At 41.1% G+C, this 18,153-nt stretch overlaps 1 protein-coding gene across 2 annotated transcripts; it reads left to right on the plus strand.

Annotated features, from left to right (window-relative positions):
- The first annotated feature begins 91 nt into the window (after nucleotides 1-91).
- ldlrap1a (low density lipoprotein receptor adaptor protein 1a) lies at nucleotides 92-15,796 on the plus strand. 2 transcript variants are annotated; one of them, XM_047606046.1, is made up of 10 exons: nucleotides 92-324; nucleotides 7,633-7,775; nucleotides 9,135-9,247; nucleotides 9,317-9,431; nucleotides 12,019-12,091; nucleotides 12,304-12,399; nucleotides 12,804-12,931; nucleotides 13,171-13,205; nucleotides 13,470-13,501; nucleotides 14,870-15,796. In XM_047606046.1, the coding sequence occupies exons 1-10, from the start codon at nucleotides 240-242 to the stop codon at nucleotides 14,914-14,916; spliced, it is 867 nt and encodes a 288-aa protein (XP_047462002.1). In that variant the 5' UTR covers nucleotides 92-239; the 3' UTR covers nucleotides 14,917-15,796. The 2 variants fall into 2 exon arrangements, with proteins under 2 accessions (XP_047462002.1, XP_047462001.1); XM_047606045.1 differs by lacking the exon at nucleotides 13,470-13,501 and having other exon boundaries at nucleotides 94-324.
- Nucleotides 15,797-18,153: the final 2,357 nt, after the last annotated feature.

The raw sequence follows: 18,153 nt of genomic DNA on the forward strand, positions 1-18,153 counted from the left end.
TTTTAAAGAAAAATAAAATGTGATATTGTGGGCGTTTTTTTCGCAATATCCCATGTGACACAAACGCAGCGTGTCTTCTTCGTCAGGCTAAATAGCGGGATTTCTGACTGCACGGGAAGGCACCACAAGTCCATGTTCCCCATCATCATCATCATCATCAGTCAGACAAACAGACCGACAACAGTTCTCCTGGAAGCCTCCGCAAACTTCACCGACTCTCAGCACTTCAAAACGCCGACATGGATGCCCTCAAGTCGGCTGGGAGAGCTATTATCCGGAGCCCAAGTATGGCGAAACAGTCCTGGACTGCCGGCAGACACCGAAGTAAGATACGTTTATCAAGTTAGCCGAAGAGAACAAAAAAGGAGAGCATTTAAATATCTTCTTGTTTCTCTGTCAACTACAAATGTCCAATTTCTCCTCGTCGAAGTTGCCGGACTACGGCAACAATAACACTTAACTTCAGCACCAGCATGACGGCTAGTCAAACGTGACATTTGTAGCTGACTTAACCAAAGTTTAGCGTTTTGCCACAAAAACGAATAAACTACCAAAATCCTATAAGGTTGCTTATTGTTATAATTAAGTGATAAAATGAAGGTTTGACGTATTTTAAACTCAACTACACCTAACGACACGTCTCGCGTTGCTTGACAAAAACTAAAAAGTTTGCTACGAAATGCTACATTTTTTCCTCCTCCTTGTTTGTGTTTTGGGGGAAATGTGCTATTTCTTGCTCTGGTGGTTGAGTAGCTGTCTGCAGTGTGCTTTGTCCCGTTTCAAGAATTTGCCGGAAATAATTATTGTTTTGGAGCGAGAGAAAAAAAAATAACTTCACGATGTTATCTTTAAAATATTTGATCATTTCTGTCTATTAATACTGGCTCCATGTGTTTTCTTAACAAATATTCCCAGGTGATAAGATCAGTCTGTTCACCAGAGTTGATCTTTACAACACAATAACTTCCTTTATTCCCTTGTGATTGTACTCACTGCTGCAGTATTTTGGATTTGTGGATAATCCCAGTTTTCCAGCCTTTCCACCCACACTGCTTTAGGGAGCGCAGAGGTCAGCTCCAGGACTTGAACTTTCAGTGATATTTTTTTTTCTCTCTCTTTGTTTCTTGCTGAAGGACACTTGCACTTTACCGGGTGCAGGAGCTGGCCCACACAGCAGCATTGACATGAAACTCTTCTAAGTGCGCTCTGGCGCCCATTGTAGGACTCAAGGGCCACTTTGTAAGCTAAATCTCACTTGATCCTGGCTGTAAAGTTGTGGAGGGGGAATGACCGGGTGGCTTAGAGAGCCTCAAAGCTCCCCTGCCTGTAACCAAGAGGACAAGGCAGGAATGCTGCAGGTCAGTCAGTGCGCGGCCCCCTTTTGGCTCAGATTCAAGCTGGTCTGTTTTAAATTCCGGACAAGGCTATTGTTAAATCCATAGCGGCATTAAAGAATATGTGCTGTATCGCATGAACCCACTACATTATGGCATGCAACGTTGGCAGCTCAACTGGAAAAGGGCAGCGCCTCAGGAATTTGACATAAAATCCTACAAGAGACATGTTAATGTAGTTACGTCTGCACAGCCCTGAGTGGCTGCAGTTCCCTCTGATCGTAATGCATCTAACTAACATTGGAAGTATTTATAGTGCTAGCAATCTAAATAAAAGTGAGTAGCTGTTTAAATGATCCACATTCAACCATCTGTAAGTACAGTTCCAGCGTGTACACTGCAGGCGCAGGAGTACAAAGCAGTACTTATCAGAATGTCTTACAACTTATTTCATCCCTTTATGTAATGTCAAATTTGAAACCAGCCCAGAGCTAGATTGCTCTGGCTTAAGTGTTTGTATAAAATCTGTGCTATTATTCTGATTATTAGGAGAATTAGCAGTTTCCTGTAAATGCAGGTACTGACCCACTTGTCACAGATGTAGTGCGTTGTCTCCTGGCTGTAGGGCACTCATTCCTCACCAGTTCTCACCCATATCCCACATGTCAGACTTCCAGCTCTGACTTTAGCCTTATGGGATCATGTAATCACAGACTAGGATGTCAGGCTGATGCAGCTAAATGACCAGTAAAACCATGAGTGCCAGGGTACTTGACCAGAGATACAATTTCAAACGTATTCCCGTTAATGAGGCACTAAAGCAGGGGTGTCAAACATGCATTCTGTGGGCCAAGACCTGCCCAGCAGAGGGATCAGCCTGGCCTGGAAGATACATTTGAAAAGTGCAGAAATGATATAAAAGACATAGGACATTGTTGAAACAGGACATGACGCATTGCAGACAAGTACTCAACCTCCAGAGCAAGAAATAGCACATTTTCATTTTGGAGCAAACTTCTCAGCTTTTCTCAAGGAACATAAGACGTGCTGCTATGTATGGTTAAGTTTAAAAGGGTTTAAAAGTCTTTGTCAATTTCTTATGACTTTCTGGACTTGTCACCAGTCAGCACTTTAAGCTGTAGCAGTAAAAACATCTGCTAATCCCAGTTTGTCCACTAGGGGTCGCACTGTTTTAGAGTTGGGAACATTAAGCGACATGCAGTGCGCTTACATGCATGTGAAAAAAAAAAAAAAAATGATTGCCTTAATCGGACATTTACAGGAGAACTTAAGTGCATGTAAAACGTTACTTCAATTAAAATCGGAGTTCTCATTATCCGATTGAGACACCCAGATAATGCGGTTGGAATTCGTTTTTCTCTGGCGTGTATATGGTGAGTCGCATTTTTCCATCGGATAAAGCATGTGCGCATGCTCCACAGCCACTGCGCTGGCGTGTGACCCAAAGCCGGTCGCAGTAGAAGAAGAACTGTCTGTGGGATAGCGCATATGTTACCTGCACCAGAATTAACGTGAACATTACGTACAAGATTAAAAAAAATGTAGTATTATGCGTCTGGTCGTTGTTTGAAATGCCGGTCTGCTGCATGTGCGACTCTTGTTTATTATTATACGACGTAATAGTTCAACCGGAAAGCGAGCCGTATTAACGTGGTGTTAACCCGCTGAAAAGACACATATCGCCACCTAGTGTGGAGGAGGAAAACAGTTATTTGATTTTCTCCGCTGCATGTAAACTGGGACAAGGACTGTAGTCAGAAAGTCGAATTTTGAACATAGCTTGATTTAGCTCTGCATGTAAACGCACTGACCGAGACCCACCACTAAACAGCAGATGGCAGCAGTGTCCCGAAATTGCACTTACTTTTCTTAAGAAACTACAGGTTGTTCATTAAATACTTCGTATAACGATAGTTCATTAAAAATGTAATTATAATGTCCTTGTCCATATTTGCAGTATATCAAAGGGACAAGAAGTTGTCATTTAGAGGTTATTATGCTATTATGTTACTGCTCTGGTGCTGTTGAGATTAAATTGAGTTGTATGTGACCCTTGCCTATGTCTAAAGGCTTAGTCAGTCATCTTCTCATCTGTCTGCACTGTGAGTGAGTTTGCACTGAGGAGACACCGTTTCAGCTACCATCGGGACTAAATGGCTAAGCCTCCATCCACTTCTATACTCTCATTTCTCCGGCTTGGTGGCTGTAGACGACCTACGCTGGCCCGCTGCCAGTGTCAAGTACACCTAGAGGATGCTTGTCTGTCGCAAAGAGTCTGTTTTCTAGGGTCCTCTTCAAATGGAAACACGTGACAGTGCCAGGACACTATGAGGCTTGTTATGGAAAATCACTGCCAGGATAGGGACATTTCCACCTCATAATTAAGTAGTTATTTCACAAAAGCATGGGTGAAATAAGACTTGGCTCTTCTAACACTCTGATTATCTCTGACTCTGTTTATAGATGAGGCTTTGTCTTCTTTCTACTGCTAATCCCTGCTGTCCTGACCTCCATGGTGCTTTTTGATTTAACAGTCAGTTACACGACTATCTACAGTGGTACTGTTGATTGGTGGAAAACCCAGTAAGATCTCATTTTGAACCAAAGGAGATTTATGTAGTTTTGCTTTTTTCTAGGTAAATGTAGTGGATGGTACCTGATGTGATGGGATCAAGTGACATTTTTCCAGGCCTGAAAAATGCAGCCAGTGTTGAAGCAGATTCTGAAATGCTCATTTGGGAAGTCTGGAAAGCAAGTCATTCCCCATAGACCGCTGTGTTAAAAAGCCCAGTTTTGCAGCAGGAGTAAACATGTTTACAGTTTTTTTAAATTTATTTATTTATTTTAACAAATCACCCACTTCAATTAAAGGCTTGTTTTGCATAAATTTGAGTGACAGGTTTGTAACCTCACAGGTTGCTGTCTGCTTCACTCCACCATTTTGTATTAGATCATTTCAACCTTGTTTGCTGATGTAGAGTTGCCCACCAGTCAGATATGGGAAGGTTGGCGTCTGGGTTTGCCTATATTGTTACTTCAAATCTAAAAAGACATATCCTTAAGGTCCTTGACTTCTCTATAGAAACCCTAGGATCATGGACGTAGGGTTACGTTATTAATCCTTATTGTAAACCTCATGCTACTGCGTGCACTGGACGCACATCTATGAATAACGTGTCTGTGTTATTATGACACGGAGAGATCAGCAGAATAATTCATGATTGTTTGCAGTTTTGAGATCTGTCCATAGCTGCACCTCCAGATCCCTGCGGTGGGATCCTCTCCATCGAATGATCCAAACATACCGGCTGGATGAAATCATTTTGAGACTAGATGAGCCAGCGTGTGAAGTGCTTTTGTAGTTGGCAGAAGTGACATGTGGAGTAAACTCTCTGCTGTAGGCAGGAGTAAGTGCTTAAGTTTGGTTTAATTTGCTTTCATTAAAAAAACTAATAACTGAAGTTGATGTAAGGAACTATTTGATAGTTTCAGCAGTAGCTCTTTTAGTTTCACCAGTAACTCTGTTTATTGGCCTCATTTCTTAGACTAAAATGCTTCTGACATGCTTATTTACCTTGGCTTCTGCAGATATTTCCAAACCAACACATTACCATCGCGTGTTTACATTTTTCTGCATCAGTGGAAATTCCTTCACATCAGCTCAGATGAGTTTTTTAACGCTGTGTGTATGTAGATCAGTGGAGTAGACAGAAAAAGTACAAATAGCCACAGAGGTTAGGTTGTATAAAAGAAGACAGAAGACTATTTGGCACGGAGTATGGTCGGGGTCTGAATTTGTAGGGCCACAGTTAGTGGTTTCCCCAGTGATCCAGTGTTTGGTGCAGACACACAAATCACCCAGGACGTGAACTGCCTGTCAGTTGGACCTTTTTGGATCAGCACTATTGTTGTCATAGTGTTCAACAAAGACTATTCTTTGAATTTAGATGCATGAAATGGATACTCATCCATCACTGTTGGATATAATTGATAACTGTGGAGCTGGATGGGGATTTCTCCTGTCTTCCTTTCAACCCCCCATCCCCCCACCCTCCACCTTTCTTTACACACACTTATTGTGTATCAGAAAACTAGCAACAGTAATTAATCTCTTAATACCAAAAAACGCTGAGGTTGTTTTATTTTCATTAGGGCTCATCTGGATTTACTTTGTCTCAGTTCCCACATGCTCACAGCTGTTTTCTTTCGCATGCACTCGTTCCTGACCTTTGAACCCAAAGCCCTGCTCATTCTCAGGCTTAGCAGTGCCTGGTACCTGCACCGTTGCTGTTTTCTCTGGAGAGACAGAAATGAAAAGCGATGCTGGTACTTTTATTAAAAATGGGAAACTGGCTGCTCAGTTCTCTCTGCCCACGTGACCTGATCCGTAAAGCCTGCAGTGAAAGCGGCCTCGCTCACCATCCGTTAAAAGAGGGAAGTTTTTTCTGAATTTTAGTTTTGTGTTTTCATTGCTATTTTACAGGTATAGAAAATCAACACTTTTTACTTCTTTTTGAGATGGTGGCTCAGCCTAAAAAAAAAAAAGATTATCTGCCATTATCAGCTGAAGTGACAAGATACTAATTCCCTTTTCAAACACCTGTATCATTTAGTTTATTTATTTTTTTGTCAGCGGTGTAAAGTGCTGACAGAATGCATACACAGAATTGGTTTTACCAGTAACGAGGGCTACAATGAGGGTTAGGCAGAGATTACAGTTTGAGCATTCAACATTACCACAGATCGTTTCAAACATTTTCACATGGATTTGTGCTTTTCATGGGTTCATGGGTTTCATGAGCTTCTTTGTTGTTTGTTCATTATCTTTCAAAACATTTGCTAAAGTGACTGCGGGAAGAAGCTGGAATTTGGTTGTCGGGAAAACCGGCTTGTGGACATGATACACCAAGGCAGCGTTAGGCTAAAGCAGGACTGCCAGTGTTTTCACTAGTTCTTTAGTGTGTTCTTCACGCTAGCAGCTCAATCTTTAACCAGGCTGAAACTATTGGACTGACTGCCAGGAAATTTCCTTCAAACATTCACTGTCTCCAGAGGATGACAGATTTAGTCATTTGAGTATTCAGATACTCTGACTAAATACCACTAAAAGCAGCTGCATGCTGCCTTAGCGCTGGTGGAAAAAAAGCCTTAGCGTGCCTTCGCTACAGCCTGGCAGGACCACTAGCATGACTGTAGACTTGTTTCAGTGCACACTCACAACAGCGTGCAGAAAGACATCTTGAATGTGTTAAACTGGATTTTTTTTTCCTTCGTGAACAATAGGAATCAGCGGCATCCTAGAATTATTCTCCACGCAGTTTTAAATGTAAAAGCTGATTTGAACCAACATTTTCATGCAATGGTGTAAACCCTTTTTCTTTTGTCAAGGATTTAGTTTAGTATTTCGAACCATCTATCATCAGTGCCTCTATCAGCCTTTAAAAGTCCTTCTGCTGGTCTCACTTGACAACATGCAGTCCTCCCTTCATCTACAGTGCGTGTGTGTGAACATGTGCCTGCATGAGTATGTGGTATGCACTACATCCCAGAGGAGGTGCATGCCAGGAGGATGCATTTCGAGGTAATGCTGATGTTTTTCCCTTCTTGCCGTCCTCGACCCCTCCTTTCTGCCTCCGAAGAAATCTGTGTAAACACTGCTACAGTGTCAAGGTTGGCCGGCACCGCACAAAACCTGATAAGGCACCGTACAGGTAGCAGCTGTTCTTTTAGCAGTTACACTTTTAACACTTTGTCCGTCCGTTTTCAGGAAACGTCGTAGTAACTTTTTTTCCCCAATATTATTATTGCCAGGAAGGTTGCCAAAATTGAGCCCGTAAAGCCTTTTAAACAGACGGCTGTGGCTTAGCTTTTGGAGAGATACGTTGAACCACACATTGCTCTTATCACAGAATGTCAGAGTCCATGTATACTTGGTCCTTACTCTTTGCTTTTTATTGTCAAGCGCTTTAAGTTGTTGGGGAGTTAAAATATTTACTTTACATGCACAGAACCTCTGACCCAGATACCCTGTTTTTCTTTTTCTCTTCAGGGAGAGAGCAGATGAAATGGCTCAACTTTAAGTTCAACATAGACTGTTTACATTTCCTCAGATCTGATGATTTTCTCAAGAGCTTCGAGTGTTCGCACCACTAGTGCGATTTATTTTGGAATGGGAAATGGGAGAAAAAAGTATCTAAATATGTTTTTAGAGGAACATGATTAATGTTGATCGATGTATTAACCCAGTTGACTGTGAAAACTTGTTATTCATCTGCAGAGCTTCCAGAGAACTGGACTGACACACGGGAGACTATCGTAGAGGGCATGACTTTTAACCTTCGACACCTCGGCATGACACTAGTGGATCAGCCCAAGGGAGAGGAGCTGTCAGCAGCTGCTGTAAAGAGGATCGTCGCCACGGTCAGAGCTCCAGTAACAATGACAGTGTCATGGACACTTTTTACTGCTGTCAAATGGTTATGCAAAAATCGTTTTCATTTATGGTTAAGTATCATATAAGATTTCTTTTATTTCAAAATGTATTGCCAACAACACAAATGTTTCCAGTGTTTTTTTTTTTTTTAGGTGCAAACTATTTATACTATCTCAACATTTCAATTAGAATTTTTTAGGTTCTAAATAATATTAAGCAAAAGCATCTCAAATTGTTAATATTTGGTTTTGACTATTGTCTGTTTATAAGAATTGAGGAGGCGCTTTTCTGAGAAGTAGTTTTACACTTCAGTGTGGTGGTTCTGTCCATCACTGTCTTTGCAGTATCTGACCGTAAAGCGGTTAAGGCTTCTGCATCAATTTGACACCGTAGCTATGGCAACAGACGTGACCCTACGCAGACCCTAATGCCATAGCTGACATTCATCTCCCCAGAAATGTGTTTTCGCTTCAATAATGATGGAACACACAGGGGAAAGGTTAACTGAGGAGGACATACAAACATTTGTACAACTCGTCTTTGGCGAAATTTCAGCCAAAGTTTCAGTCGCCATTGTTGAAAGTGAAACAGGAAGTGGGAAACAAAAATCCACCTGACTGGTAAAAAAGACACAGCACCGACTGGTGTTTGTGTAGCATTGTTACAGAGCGAACCAGACTGATGAGTGCACAAGTATAAATGACTCACACTGGTGTAGGCTACATGCGTAGGTGACGGTTCCTATGTCCTGCTGTACCTTAACCAAGCCTTAGAAAGATGAGGACCGGGGATTGTCTCGCTTTAGGATTCAGACTCAAGTGACCACTAATGAAACAACTTCATTTTTAGCATTAGAGGTAGCCATTTGTGTTCCACTAGTGTGACTGTATGGTCCAGTATTTGAGAGTTCAGTGCATTTGCACTTTGAAGTTATGGATTCAGTTTGGTTATAAAGCTGCTATATATTTAGGTAGTCCGATGCATAAAAACTGGCTTTATAGTCAATGTTAGGATTCTCTAGGGTTATAGATATTTGATTGATCATTGTATCTACTCACTTATACCTACTAATAGATACTAGAGGCTTGTGTTTAACATTATATGAGTGATTGATCGCAGATAGACTGTACAAGAGATTATTGTGTTAGAACTTAGTTAGTCTGGAATAGAAGAGTGTTTCTTACTTTGGCCAACATTGTCCACTATCAATGGTGAGACATGTTGAGCAGCCTAGTTGGTATCTGTGTTGTCAACTCGCTGCGGTCATAACACAATTCAGCCAGACAGTCATTTCTTGATGCAGGACTCTTCATTGACGAATCTTCTCTTTAAATTCTCTGTGACAGGCTAAAGCCAGTGGGAAGAAGCCTCAGAAGGTTGCTGTCAAGGTTTCTCCTCAGGGAATCATCTTGTATGACATCTCGAGCAATAAAGTCCTGGAAAATGTCTCCATATACAGGTACGTATACAGGAACATGGCTTAAGTATCCTGTGTGTCCTCCTCTAACCTGTCACCCCTGGCCTGCAGAATATCCTACTGCACGGTGGACAAACTGCATGATAAAGTGTTTGCTTATATTGCCCAAAACACCCTCAATGGGACCCTGGAGTGCCACGCCTACCTCTGCTCCAAGAGGAAAGTGGTGAGTTTAGAGTGTTGTTGTTGTGTTTGCTTTTTCATTTAAAAGGTGGTTTTAGGGGATGTAAACCTGTCTGTGTTTGAGCAAACAGTCTGTTTTGGCTATAATTTCCCTTACCTACCAGCCATCACTTATCCCTTAACTTTTCTCTGTGACCCCATAGCTCTTCCTTCACCTCACCTCCCATCTTTATGTAGAAACCTTAGAAGGCCTCATCCTGTCATCAAGGGCACTCCTCTTCTCATTTTCTCATTTACCTGCTTCCACTCTACTGTGTACTTACTCTTAGCAAGGCTATATAAATACTTCTTTTGAACACTTTCTGTCCTCTACTGCTGCTCTTCAGTCCCAGCATGAACAACTTTGACATCATTCAGATAAACAGTTGTGCTCATAAGTTTACATGCCCTGGCAGAATCTATGATTCTTTGACCATTTTCCAGAGAATATGAATGGTAACACAAAAACATTTTTTTTGCACTCATGCTTAGTGGTTGGGTAAAACCATTTATTGTCAAACGACTGTGTTTTCTCTTTTCAAATCATAATGACAACAGAAGCTACCCAAATGACCCTGATCAAAAGTTGACATACCCTGGTTATTTTGGCCTGATAACATGCACAGAAGTTGACACAAATGGGTTTGAATGGCTACTAAAGGTAACATCCTCACCTGTGATCTGTTTGCTTGTAATCAGTTTCATTCAGCCACTGACGTTTCTGGATTCTGAGTCATGGGGAAAGCAAAAGAATTGTCAACAGATGTACGGGAAAAGGTAGTTGAACTGTATAAAACAGGAAATGGACACAAAAAGATGTCCAAGGAATAGGTAATGCCAGTCAGCAGTGTTCAAACTGTGATTAACAAATGGAAAATCAGGGGCTCTGTTAAAACCAAACCACAGTCAGGTAGACCAGCAAAAATTTCAGCCACAACTACCAGGAAAATTGTTCGGGACGCAAAGAAAAACCCACAAATAGCATCAGCTGAAATACAGGACTCTGAAAACCAGCGGTGTGGCTGTTTCAAGATGCACAATAAGGAGGCACTTGAAGAAAAATGGGCTGCATGGTCGAGTTGCCAGAAGAAAGCCATTACTGCACAAATGCCACAAAGTATCTCGCCTACAATACGCCAAACAGCACAGAGACAAGCCCCAAAACTTCTGGAACAAGGTAACTTGGAGTGATGAGACCAAAATTTAACTTTTTGGCCACAACCATAAAAGTTACATTTGGAAAGGTGTCAACAAGGCCTATGATGAAAGGAACACCATTCATACTGTAAAGCACGGAGGTGGACTGCTGATGTTTTGGGGATGTGTGAGCTACAAAGGCACAGGAAACTTGGTCAAAGTTGAAGGGAAGATGAATGCAGCACGTTATCAGCAAATACTGGAGGCAAATTTGCACTTATCAGCCTGAAAACTGCGCATGGGACATTCCAACATGACAACGATCCAAAACACAAGGCCAAGTCGACCTGTCATTGGTGACAGCAGAACAAAGTGAAGGTTCAGGAGTGATCATCTCAGTCTCCTGACCTCAATATCTCTGAGATCTCTTGATCGCTTGAGATCTCTGGGGAGATCTCAAGCGCACAGTTCATGCAAGACAGCCCAGAAATTTACAGGAACTGGAGGCTTTTTGCCAAGAAGAATGGGCAGCTTTACCATCTGAGAAAATAAAGAGCCTCATCCACAACTACCACAGAAGCCTTCAAGCTGTCACTGATGTTAGATGGGGCCATACATGGTATTAAGAACTGTGGTATATAAACATTTAATCAGGGTCATTGGGATATTTTTTGCTGTCATTATGATTTAAAAATAGAAAACACAGTTGTTTATTAATAAATAGCTTCACCGCAACCACTAAGCACGAGTGGAAAAAATGTTTTTGTGTTATCATTCATATTCTCTGAAAAAATGCAGAAATTCTTGGTATGTAAACTTTTGAGCACAACTGTATGTTGAAAATACTGACTGTCTGAACACACCATATCCTCCGTCTCTGCCATTTGAAGGCAAAAGAGCTAGTTCCAGTTAAAGTTAAAACAAATTTTACTTACTGCTGTTCTTTATTTTCTATAATTGAAAAGCATTAGTTGTGACTTGCTCACATGTTGGTGACTTGAACCCTCGTACTTTAGTTGGATTTGTGGACGTTTGCTACAGTAAACTCTACTTAAATCTATTAAATTGTAATTTATGTGTTGAATAGAAAACAAAATTAAATGGATGGATGCTGGTGCTGCTGGTCGTAATAATCAGAAATGAGCTTATTCTTTCATAAATCTTTTCCGGTTAGCCAGTACCACAAGGTCTAGTCTTACTGAATGAATAGCATTATCTCAGTTAAACTGCGTTCATGGTAAATCATCTGTGTTACAGTAACTGGTCTTTGAGGACCACTTCAGGGAACCTCCTTAATCACAGACACTGTTCATCTGCCCTTGGTTAAAATTGACTTTTGAATTGCTATCACAGTTCAAAAGCTATAGTCAACAGTGTTGCTGAGTTTGGTGACCTCTTATGCACTGTTTTCAGCCATGATCTGTTACAATGCGTACTGTTCTCTTGTACTTCAGGCTCAGGCGGTGGCTTTGACCGTAGCCCAGGCCTTCACAGTAGCTTTTGAGCTCTGGCAAGTGGCAAAAGAAGGTACGCACAACAATCTGCTCCCTTCAAGTCCTGGAAATGACACCACCATCTCACACACACACACACATCAATCCCCATCTATGTAGGGATGTTTCATCAGCATCTGAAATTGCTCTAAATCGACCTTGGTTCACCAAGGATGTTGATATCTGCTGAACAGTTGCAGAAAACAGGCCTTGACTTGCTTTTGTTGTGTCTCTTTTTTTTTGTAGAGAAAGGGAAGAGAGTGAAGTCGGGTTCGGCTGGAGAGGCCAGCAGCAGCTCCCATTCAGAGAGATCGAACAGCTTCGGGAGTCTGAAAGGAACAGGTGAAAAAGCACACATGCTGTGGTCTGAACTGTGTAGAAATTGTAGGCACATTACTATCATGTTTTATTTATTTGATTTTTGCAATTTATAACAAAATATATTCCATAAATACGATGATATTTTAATGCTCTGAACAAGAGCCCATTAAAATATATATTTGCCCAACATGGAATTCTCTTACATTTTATCAGCTCAAAATCTCTTTACAGTTGTGTACCCTTGTGTAACATTGTGTTGCTGTATTTCCGTTGCAGGGACCAACATCAAAAACAGATGTTTTTTAATCACTCATTTGCTTGTTCACAGTACACAGAGATCTTTTAGTTCCTGGGACTAAAAGTTCCAATTACATGTTACCATCATACATTATCAATTGACTGACCCTCCCTTTCATCCCAACTAGATGCTGCCACAGACAACCTATTGGACATTGAAGACAGTGTGAATGTTGTAGTGGAGACCAATGGGAATGTAGGAGAGGATCATCTGGACAACCACAGGCCCTCAGAGGCTGATAACAATCCTGCCTGGGTATAGTCTACTGTTTCTCTTCTGGCTTTGGCTCTGATTTGAACAAATTGACAAATGAGATAGTTTAAAATTTTTATTCAACTGAAGTCCTAATGATTTCAAGGGTCAGAGCTGGAAAAAGCTATGAAAAACCTTGTCATATGTGAAGTGTCTATCAGACTTTACCACACATACATTTGTATAGAAATGTATATCTTTTTTCTTGGGTGTATATTAAGCTTTGGTGCTTTTTCTTCCAGGAAATGGAAGATGGTTTGGATGAAGCCTTCTCCAGGTGAGATGTGTGTGATGAATATGTTAAATAATGTAAAATTCATTTGAGTTGATTCTGCTTTCAGTATTCCGTAGTTCATTTTCAAACAGCTTGGCTTTACAGTGCCACCTACTGATGATTTCTGTGTACTGCCGAACACAAACCCTCTAAAAAACCCTCTCTGATTATGTAGAAACTGAGGAAAAGCAAAGATAATCTACACAATCAGAAATTATTTGAACTTTAAACTGTCCTCAATGTCCTGCTGTGTGTTTGTGTCCCCAGCTGTGCTCTGGGCAGCTATGGTTCATTTCCAGGTAAAGTTGAGCACTACTGTTAACAGCCTCACTTAGTGTGGTAGTCCTAATTACTAACCTAACATCAGCTCATTCCATTCAATCACTGCAAATCCAATAACACCGTTTATAGGCCAGTAATGTCAGTAAGTAGTGTGGAGTAGATTCCCCCCTCTTCGGCTCCCTGATGGATTCATTGTCAGGTTTGAAAGCCTGGTTCAAAGTATTGAGTTTCAGTTAAAGCGAAATGTGTTTTCATTCTTGGAAGTGTTTTTCTCCAGTAACATACATAGCTTGTGTTTGTCTGAATGGACCGCAGCACTGGATTAATGTGTCCTGACAGAGTGTCAGGACACATGAGTGTTTGTGGTACTGGTGTGAAAGTGGAGCAGTGGGTCAGTTAAACTCCGTGACGGATCAACACCATTTATCCCAGGGTTCACAAGAACTGAATGTCTTGAAATAATCCTGCAGACCTTCAGTCGGACTTTGTGTACATAGTTATAATTCTGAGAGAGAAGGATGTTTGCAGCCGGAGGGACCCAAATTAGAGCAGATTGAGGTTTTAGTTATATAAACTAGTCTGGGATGCGGATCTGCAATGAAGGTAGCATTATAACCAGGAGCTGACCTAAAACTAAATGGCAGCAGAATGAGGAACTGCTTTTCAGGTTAATAATCCATAGGAGGTGGGTAGGAAATATGGCAAGAGTCAAAGACTTATTATACTGCCCAATACTACTTACATGAGCTAGTGAGCTTTCTGACTCCATTCTCCCTCCCTTACAGCTCTAATGCTGAAATGTTTGCAGAAATATCATGAATCAGTCACTCATGAATGAACTTGCGGGCTTGTTTATCCTGAGCCCTTTTCTGTTTCCAAGAAAAGTTTAGTTTTATTTCATTGAAAAACCTCTGCTCATCCAAGGGTAACTCTCATGTCCAAAATTTCCCAATCAAAGAAAATGCTTGAAAAATGCTCAAACCATTAGTAGATGTATCCTTGCATTTGTGCTTGTGTTTTCAAAGCCTGATTTATTGCACTGGTCTGTGCTGCAGAAGTCTAGGTGTTTCCAAAATAATAAAAAAAAAACTCAATAATAATAAACCACATTATAACTTTTCGTTTGAATCTGCCTTAAGCACTTGCATATAAAAGGTGTTTTAATCAGACCCAAACACTCTTTCATTCAGCATTTGCAATCTTTGCTACAAACAGCATCAGCTTTCTAGGAACTGAAACATAAATTCAGTTGTAAATTTGTGGTAAAGCAGTGAGAGACAGTCAAACATTGCTGCTTGTTGGATTAGTTGACAGAAAGAAGGATTTGAGCTCTGTCTTGCACAGTTGACATTTTTTCAAATCTTTTTTCTTGTCTGTCTCCTCAGACTGGCAGTGTCACGTACTAACCCCCAGGTCCTGGACATTGGGGTGACGCCCCAAGACTGGCTCTCTGAACCTGACTGGGACAGCACCAATGGAAACCCTCCCAGTGGATTCAGCCCTTTAGGCAGTGACATCCTGGGCTTCTGACCAGCACCGCACAACGTGCAGAGACGACAACTAAGTTAACGTGACATCAGTGCATATTTATGATGAGGCTACAGCAAGTCCAGAAGGGAATAAGTGTGGACCTGTGAAGTGAGATATAGTATTCGCCTCTTGTTGTTGCACTCCTCAGATGAACAGTTGATTCTCCTTGTGGAAATGGCACATGCTGCTGTCCCCACGCACCAAAGCAATAATAACATCCTTTAATGTTACGACACTGCACATATTAGTACTAACTTGTGTTCACCAGGTCATCTCCTGTCACCATTCGTTGTGCTTTGTTTACTCAAACTCCTGTGTTTCCGTAGTTTGTCGCCATAATCAGAGTTTTGTTGTATGTTTAGTTATAATTTATAGTACATAATTATTTTTTTATGGATGAAATAGGACTTCATTTGAACTGATGAACAGGCCTTAATAACAGCAGGACAATCAGCAGTGCTCTACCTTCAAGATACAAAAACAAAAACACTAAATAATTAACTTAAGTACATCATCAGCGGATTTAATTTCAGAGGAGTTGGCCTCCCTCTGCCTTGAATGCAAACTGAAGATTGTTTTATGTTCTGTTGTGTTATATATTTTGTCTGAAAATCTATGTACTGGTTGTATTTATGTGAAATATTCCAGTGGCTCATTCAAGACACGCAGCAGTTTAATAGTGTTTTCTTAAAATTAAGCCTAAACGTGTTCAAAATGGGGCCACTTCTTTGTATAATCCTACCAGCATTGTATAGAATTAAAAAACATTCACGAATACAAAATGTTATGTTTGTGTCCTTACTGAGATGAGAGCCAGCAGTCATAATCCTGGGTGAAGTTAACATGGACCATTTGTTAAACCGTTTTGAAGCTAAATTACTGCATGTTTGCACTGTGCCTTTTAGCCCTTAACATGAACACTTCATATCAACGTTCTTCCTGCTGTTGTTAGCCTTTTTCTCTGATGAGTCCCAACTGTTTTAGAGGCACAAGGGAGATCTACACATCTATGTATCGATGCATCCGATCTATCAACCAACCAATAACACCAACATTGTGTACATTCCCATGTACACAAAATAAAGCATTATCAAAATTTTGTAAGGGCAGTAAAAGCTCAACTACTGCTGACATGGACAACAGTTGAATTAATTTCGTATGGAATCAGACTGAGCTGGTGCATCAAATTAAAACAGAGTGAGCCACTGTTGTTTCTTATTTGTGGACAGTTGCTGCTCGTTACTACATCAGTGGTCTGAGTTTCCAATCTTAAGTCCCAAGTTTAAGGTTACAGCTTGATTTGTTACCTCTTATACAATGATAATATTTATTTTACTTATTTGGAGCTGACATATCACTGCGGGCTAAATGAAGGATTATTTTCTTGTAAAAAGAACGTACAGTTTGTGTGTACCACCAGCAGGGGGCATCCCTGTCTTGGTCGATAAAGTGAAGGCCACACAGTGTAGTTGAGAAGTGTTAAACACTATTTGATGCTGGTCACATCTCGAGCTCTGGACCAAGACAGTAATTTGTAGTCTTGCACTGCCAGACGATGATGTTACAACATGTCTAATTTCGTCTAATAAGCCCGTCCTCTTCCTCCTCTGTTGTCCTGAATTCAAAGTGACAGCCGAGGTCAATAAATGCGACTTTATTAGCACTAAGAGATTTGTCATAAGGAGAGAAGGATGCTTTTTGTCAGACTGATCTATAAACCACCAGCACGAGGGCAGGAAGGCAGCAGACGAGGACGTCGGCACTAAAACCTCGGCCTGTCTGGCTTCCTCCACGCAGACATGAACACACATGCACACACGTTCCGCGCCACGTTCCGGATTCAACCAATGGTCATGAACACGACTCTGGAGGGCTGAAAGTCACGCGGTTTCCCCTCTTTCTATCTCTAACAGGCTCTGGCTCAGTGAAGCGGGGGCTTTTTTACAATTCGTCCCGACAAGCTTACTTAACCACCTGCATTATTTAACAGTCTTTCCTCAAAGGGAGCTCCAGCTCTCCGTCTCCACTCTGTGTAAGTTTAATGAAGGCATGCACAGCGGGGAGACAGCCAGAGCCTGTCAGAAAAGGGACAGATACTATAGGCATGTGTACACGCCTGAAAGGCAGTAAGTGCCATTAAGTCTTTGGGAAACAAGGTCAAGTGGCAGAGGGTGGCCACTAAGTGTGGATTCAAGTCTTGAATTCGCTGCTTTGCCTTTTTGTGTTGATAGAACTGTTTGTCACTGAACAACACCACTCTGAAAACATGTTAAAGGAAGTACTTATGTAACAATCAGACACCTTCAAAAGTAGTATTCCTTCTAACCTAGGACAGCCAGGACAAGGACATCTGTCTATAATTAAATGAATTGTTTAATTATAGAAATACCACAGTTAGAACTGGTACCTAGTAACATCATGTGCGTGAAGGTTGTCAGTCATCCAGGTTAAACACGGGCAACTGGACTTGCAGGGTTTCTCTAAATGTCTGGTGGGGAGTTGGAATTTAATTAGGAACATAACTAGGATCTAACTTGAGTTTCACTTCTTTAGAACTGAAGAAGCTACTTGAAAGAAACTACAAGTCCTGCTGTCCTTGTTGTTTCTGCGTGTTTTTTGGATAGTATTGCCTACTGACAACCGGGAAAACAACTGCTCTGGTTTTCGTTTTTTTCAACATGTATTAAAATCTACTCTGCTTCTCATCTATCAAGGTTTACAAAGAGGAAAACAGTAAATGCATGAATAAAAGAAAAAAAGAATGCCTAGTGCAATGTCACTCAAACGTAGACAGCAGAGTGACACTACTGAAGGGACTGTAAAGCTAGTGTAGAGAATGTATACAAGTATTTTTGCGGTACACCCAATAGCAGATACATTTATGGAACAAAAAAGAAGTTATTCAAGTGATCACTGAGTACCCTTACAGGATGTATTCGGAGGTAGTTTAGTTTAGGCGGTAGCCCCAGATGTCATACAATTCACCAAGTTCATGTTTAAGACTACAAGTGAACTTTTCTGATGCCAGACATGAGGATAACTCTTTAAGCCAATGACTAATAGGAGGCCATGATGATTATAAATTTGATTTCATGCGGTTTTAGGTAAAGCTTTTCAGGGTAGAGGCCTAGGATACAGA

This window comes from Mugil cephalus, chromosome 14 (assembly GCF_022458985.1).
Source record: "Mugil cephalus isolate CIBA_MC_2020 chromosome 14, CIBA_Mcephalus_1.1, whole genome shotgun sequence".
NCBI classification, from domain to species: Eukaryota; Metazoa; Chordata; class Actinopteri; order Mugiliformes; family Mugilidae; genus Mugil; species Mugil cephalus.

What these genes read in the sequence shown, in the direction of transcription:
- ldlrap1a (XM_047606045.1), top strand. Translation starts at nt 240, where the DNA reads ATGGATGCCCTCAAGTCGGCTGGGAGAGCTATTATCCGGAGCCCAAGT. An exon ending in TAAAGAGGATCGTCGCCACG is followed by an intron (nt 7,776 to 9,134) that starts GTCAGAGCTCCA and finishes TCTCTGTGACAG; the next exon opens with GCTAAAGCCAGTGGGAAGAA. An exon ending in GAAAATGTCTCCATATACAG is followed by an intron (nt 9,248 to 9,316) that starts GTACGTATACAG and finishes CCTGGCCTGCAG; the next exon opens with AATATCCTACTGCACGGTGG.